Source organism: Eretmochelys imbricata, chromosome 1, assembly GCF_965152235.1.
Source record: "Eretmochelys imbricata isolate rEreImb1 chromosome 1, rEreImb1.hap1, whole genome shotgun sequence".
Taxonomy (NCBI): Eukaryota; Metazoa; Chordata; order Testudines; family Cheloniidae; genus Eretmochelys; species Eretmochelys imbricata.
Window position 1 is genome coordinate 218,664,703 of NC_135572.1, and position 6,000 is coordinate 218,670,702.

Sequence of the window (6,000 nt, forward strand, 5' to 3'; positions counted from 1 at the left end):
TGTGGGAGTTTCCTGCCTGACCCTGGGGGGATTCGGGGAAGGAGGGAGCTGTGTGGAGCAGTGGAGTCAGTTTTTGCCCCCTGCACCTATCCCCAGCTGGTTTGGCCCCTCCCACTTGCCATGGTCAGGCTCAGGGCTCCTCTCCTGCTGCCTCAGGGAGCTCTGGGGAAAATTCCACAGCACTCGCCCCACCAGCTCCCATCCCAGCTCCCACAGCCACAGGCAGGGTCACAACTGCTGCTCCCCTGGGGAGACACTGGGCTTCTATACACAGGCACCTACCAGCACAGACCTGGTAATTGTGCTTTGCTCCACCCCACCCTTACTCCATGATAGCTGCCTGACCTGCCCAGAGGATGAAACAGCCTGCTCATCCCCAGTCTACCAAGGGGAGCTCAGGGAGAGACTGGTCAGCTCCACACAGACCTCAGTGCAGGGTACTGTCCAGCTCTGAGTCACCAGGGATTTCACACACTTTGGGTTCAGACCCTTCTCCCTCATAGGGAGTTTCCTACAGGGGCAGGTTGGCAGAGTTCTTACCTGAGCAGATCACTCCGGAATCAAAAGAACGACGGCACTGGATTACATTCCATCCTGCATGTCTGCAGTCCCAGAGAGCTGACTCGTCACCATCACAATCAGGTACAATCAGCCAAGTTGGTCCAGATCCTTCTCCAAAATGAGCATTACCAAGGGCACTGACAGCAGGTCCACATCCCAGCTGCTTACAAACCACCTCAGCATCTTCCATGTCCCAGGCGTTATCACACACCGTCCCCCACTGATCCTGGTGTTTAACCTCCACTCTCCCGGCACAGGGGCTGCTTCCATTCACCAGCCTCAGCTCATCAGCACCTTCAAAGAGACACAGAGCAGAGTTGCAGACAGCACAGAGCCCATGCCCTCTGGTTTGGAGATTATCACACAAGGGCCCTGGGCTTTACTCCCTGATATCCCAGTCAGGCTTGTCACTGGGGAGGCAGCATGAGGTATCTCCTCCCCTCTGAGCTCTCTGGGCTGGTGAATGCTGAGCACCATCACTGCTGTGTAGTTCACCACCCTCCCTCACCACCCAATCTCCTCATTCCTTCTCCCCCACCACTCACTTGAAAACATGTTCCCCCACCCCACCTCTCCCTGGCACCAGCTCCTCCAACCATCTCCAACAACCTCTCCTGTCTGGAAAGGAGTGTGGTGTATTGAAAACTGTTAAAATGCCAACCTGCTGCCACTTTAAGAGGAAGGGACTTCCTGGTCCTGTTTGCAGGCTAGGGATGGAGCACTTTGTAAGGAAGTGGCAATCTGGGCCTAAATCTAGGTAGGGTAAGTTGTGCCTCTCTGCCTTGTGGAGCACCCTGCTTTGTCTCTCTCTGTTTTGGGGTTCTTGTATGTGAGGGTTCTACATTCTAAGTTATAAAGTTGTGTTACATTGCAAACTTCCAGAAAGAGTATTTCATATATTTATCTAACTTCTCTGTGTTTCTGCTGTGAACATAACATGGAGAGCCAGACATATCCCACTATCCTGCTATCCCTCCCCTCACACTTGCTGCTGCTCTGCCCATTCACTGCCACCCCCCCCCACACACACACACATACAGCCCACCTGCCACTCAATGTTACTTGCCTTCCTCCTCCGTCTGAGTCACTGTTCCTCCCAGACCCCTCCCATTCTACCTGCTTCAAATTTTTAAATGTTTTCTCAGAAGGAATTAGAGAAAATGTTTTTTCCCATCTGCATTTACCTGCTGGTTACAAAGTATAAGTGCAGATTCATCTGTGATGACTATTTTATACCCCGTTTTTATAAAGCACATTCCCTCTCCAGTAACAGGGGCTGTAACTCCATCCTGGGGGGCAGGGGACATCAGAACCCTCAGAGCAGAGAGCTCCTGCTAGCTGCAGTTACAGCTGTATATTGATGGGAAGCTGTGGGGAGGGGGGCACTGTTCCATACAATCTCATGGTGAAAACAAACCCCTTCCCCAGAGCACAGTGACTGTTATGGGAAGTCCAGGAGCTCTGGACCCACCTCCACATCCCTCTTGTTCAGTGGTTCTCAAATTTGTGTACTGGTGACCCCTTGTTGAAGGGATTCATTCTGTAACCCTGAGTCAGATTAAGTAACTTGGTGTCTCTTCTGACCCTTTCCCGCTCTGTAGGAACCCATGTGTTCAGCTTGGAACAAAAGAGTTGACTTTGATCATTTTAATTTATTTAAAGGTTTTTTCTATCTGGTGAATTTTATCTCCACGTTCTCTCCCCACCTTCAATCACACAGGTAGGTATTGTTCCCATTTTACAGAAAGGGAACCTGAGGCAGTGAGAAATTAAATGAGATTCCCCAAGGTCACACACTCAATCTGTGGCAGAGACAAGAACAGACCCTAATCGCTGGATTCCCTGTGCAGGGTTTTCACCATAGAAACATCTGTAAGTTACACAGGGGGCACAGGCTGTGCACTCATGTATTCCATGGTGTCCTCGCCACAGCACTGACTGGGGGTTAATTATTATTATTTCCTTTTAGTGCCAGTCCCAGAAGGGCATATCCACTGCAGCATGTTTGCTCTCTGGTTTCAGCAGCCACCATCATGTTACACGTGCCTCTTGCTCTTTGTGGCCCAAACCAGCAAAGGCTGTTAGTCATAGGGCAACAATTTCACAAAACCATTTCTCTTCTGCTGCAATTTTTTTTGTTTTGTTTTTCTAAAGTTTTAACAATCAAAGATGAAACCATTAACCTGCTGAAGTGTCGGTTTCACCACTGTGAGACATTTGGGTGGAACCAGAATCCAGCCCGTTTGTAGGTGTCCATTTGTAGATTTGTAAAGTGCCCTGTTAGTGAGGAAGGGTGGCAGGGAGTTCAGCAGCCATTCTAAGCTGCATTTAAATCCAGCTGATAAACATTGTCATGGACTGTTGGGTTATGAGCTTTTAACTGTTCACAAGTGTGAGGGGGACATTCCTGTTCCACATGGAGTCAAATTTAAAGACAAGAAAAGGAAGGTTGAAACCAGCCTCTCTTATTACTCTGACCAGACTGTTGACCAGCGGAGTCCAGGGCTGCCTTCTCTCCCTGCAGGGTACGAGTTCCACCCATTGTAGGTAATGGGAGTCACTCCACACTGCAGGGAGAATGGGGCCCCCTGGTTCAACATGGCGTGTGCCATGGAGATTTGGTTACCCAGGAATCCCAGTGGAATTCTCTGCGTTTTCACTCTGGTAAAGGTCAGTTTTATCATGAGATCAAACTCCAGCTACTTCTGTGTAACTTTCTTGGGAAGTTCAGGTACAAACCCCCACTTCAGAAAATGTCCTTGCTCCGGACTCCTCAGCACCTACCCTCCGAGGCACAGAGACGTTGCAGAGCTATCTGTGATCTCTACATACCAGCTGTGGTACTGCAGTTTGTCTCTAGCTAAATATTTGAGGTTTCTAAAATCTGACTTTCATCTTCAGCTTCACCTGTTCACACTGCAGCTACAGAACAGCAGCGTCTCAGACTGCAGCAACTCACAGAAACAGGCTGCTACTGAACAGTTCAGTGTCCTGACAAGTGCATCATTCAAACCCTGCTGAAGTTGGCCTGGCACGTTGGACGCACACAGGACAGCAGTGTTATTTTAAATGGCATGGAGTGTATATCTAGAATTATTCACAGGTTCCATACACAGGCACAGAGCTGGATGGGCGATGAGGCTGGAAGTCATAATATAGAAGCCCACTCTGCTTTTCTTCGGATTAGTTATCAGGAATTTCTAAGCAACTGAAGCCATTAGTTCACTAAAAGCAACTCTGGGCTCACAGTGCCACAAGACTGGGGTATTTTATAAAGCACATGGTCTGGGACTGGGTCAAATCTATGATTATTGCAAATATATAAACCTCCTCTCAGAATAACCAATGGGAGAAAATCAGAAACACAAATTTACTTTAACCTCAACTGCCTGCTTTCCATTTGCTTCCTTGACTTCTGGAATAAAACACTATTTCTAGTGGATTAAAACTTTCTTCCTACTTCTCCTCTGCCCAGCTCATCCAGTGAAATAAAGCAGGCACTTACCCGTGGTGTCCTGAAGAAAGAGGAGAAGCCAAAGCAGCTGAGCGGAGAGATGTCCCTTCATTGCCAGACGGACTTGCTGTCCCCTCCTGACACTGCACAGGCAGCACGGAAACACTCTGCCAGGGCTCCTCTGTGTCTGACAAGTGACAACAAAGCAGTGGAAGGGAAATATATAGATTCAGATGCTGGCATCAGCTGCCAGATGGAACCAATAGAAACAATATTCACCTTTTTAGACATTATCAGAGAGTTTATCTAAATTTTTATGCAGCTAAAACATCCAATACAATTCTAAAACTCCAGCTGTTACCATATATGAGTGACGAGTCCGCTTCTGATGTCATCTTTGCTTCAGTCTCGGATCATCATGTAACCGCCCTCCTTGGTGCAGGGCAGAACTGTTTGAAAAATGATTCTGTCTGATTAGTTAAATAACTCTAGAGCCAAGAACGCTGCTCATTTGACAAACTAATTATGAAAACAAATGTGGAAATAAAGAAACCTCTAAAATTGAACCCCACAGAGCTGTGTGCGTCCAATTGTAGCCAGGCCACTAAAACCACAGAGTTGGGATGTTACCACTGGGGTCAGCTGTATCCAAAGGAGAAGGGACCAACCCCTGCTCCCTTTGTGGAATCCAGACTGCTCAGGGCTTCCTGAATGGCAGTGGTACATTAGTGGTAGGAGTGTGTCATGGAGATTCCTTTTTCAGATGTGACCATCAGTGGCAGCAGAGTCTCAGAGGGCTTCCTGTTCACCGTGTCAGAGCTTGTTCTTAACACTGACTGACTAGGTTCTGAGTGACCATCTCGCATACCGTAGTGTAGGTAGCAACCCACTCCAGGACTCTCTGCCCAGGCCAGTGCTAGGCCTGCCCTGTGTGGTAACTCCAGGCAGCACAGGCTGCGTTAGTCAGTCTGGGAGCAAGAGAGAATCACAGGGTCCTGGCCATTTCCATCTGTCTGAATACAGAATCTCCTTAATAGTCCGTGCAGCTGAAACCCGTCTCTTCTCTACAGTGAAGAGCAGCACATTGGCCATAAGACACAAGCTTCCCAGGAGACAGTAGCAAGTTAACCAGGAAAACAACATAGCCGATGTCCAGTGGAAAAGCAGCAGGGAGAGGGGGCAATCAAAGATAAAATCGAGCCTGAAGGAGCCGTGTGTAGGTGTGTGTTAGAACAGGCCTAACAGAGGCATTTAGAATGGAATCTGAAATCAGCCCATCGCAGCACTTGTGGTACCAAACAGAAAGGCGGCCTTGTAGGAAACTGCTCGAACGCAGGCATCTCTGGCACTTTGCCACCCCTACCTCAGGAAGGCCAAACTGCCACAGTGTGAGCTCCTTGGTCATGAACAACAGGGTGTTTCCCCAGCTAGACGCCATCTTGGTGAGCGGCGAGAACTCTGACTCAGCACAGACTCTCTCATCTGTCCAGAGAGCGGCAAAGACCAGGAACCATGCGGCAGCTACCCCAGCTCTGCCTTAACTACAGTCCTTGTCAGCGGCTCGCCGTGCAAGGGCCAGTAGAGCACAGTGCAGTCCCTGACCCTGAATAACCAGAACACAGGTCAGAGAATTGAAGAACTGACTGATAATGGAAGAAGGTGCTGGCAACGTTACCGGGAGAGGGGGTGAGCTCTCCTTGACACAGCTCTGATTGGTTTTTCTGCCCCAGGAGGTGGATAAGTGGGGCAGGCTGCCAATCAAAGGCTCAAATTCACTAGGTGTTTGGAGCTTTTCATGTTTTCTGGAGACTGGGCCCCACCTCATCAAAATCCCATCACCAGGGGCAGTTTGCCAGGGCTGGCAGCGCTGTGACAGGTGCTCCAAGGCCATCCCCTTCAGAACAGGTGTCATAGAATCATAGAATATCAGGGTCGGAAGGGACCTCAGGAGGTCATCTAGTCCAACCCCCTGCTCAAAGCAGGAC

General features: G+C 49.2%; 1 protein-coding gene across 1 annotated transcript in view; it reads right to left on the reverse strand.

Annotated features, from left to right (window-relative positions):
* Nucleotides 1–5,453, reverse strand: part of LOC144268694 (antigen WC1.1-like) — a 62,729-nt gene extending 57,276 nt beyond the window's left edge. Inside the window, exons 1-3 of the mRNA XM_077823873.1 lie at nt 5,379–5,453; nt 4,067–4,202; nt 541–855 (exon numbers count right to left, since the gene is read on the reverse strand). Coding sequence (XP_077679999.1) covers nt 541–855; nt 4,067–4,202; nt 5,379–5,453 — 526 coding nt within the window. The remainder of the gene's footprint in view (nt 1–540; nt 856–4,066; nt 4,203–5,378) is intronic.
* Between the last annotated feature and the right edge of the window lie 547 nt (nt 5,454–6,000).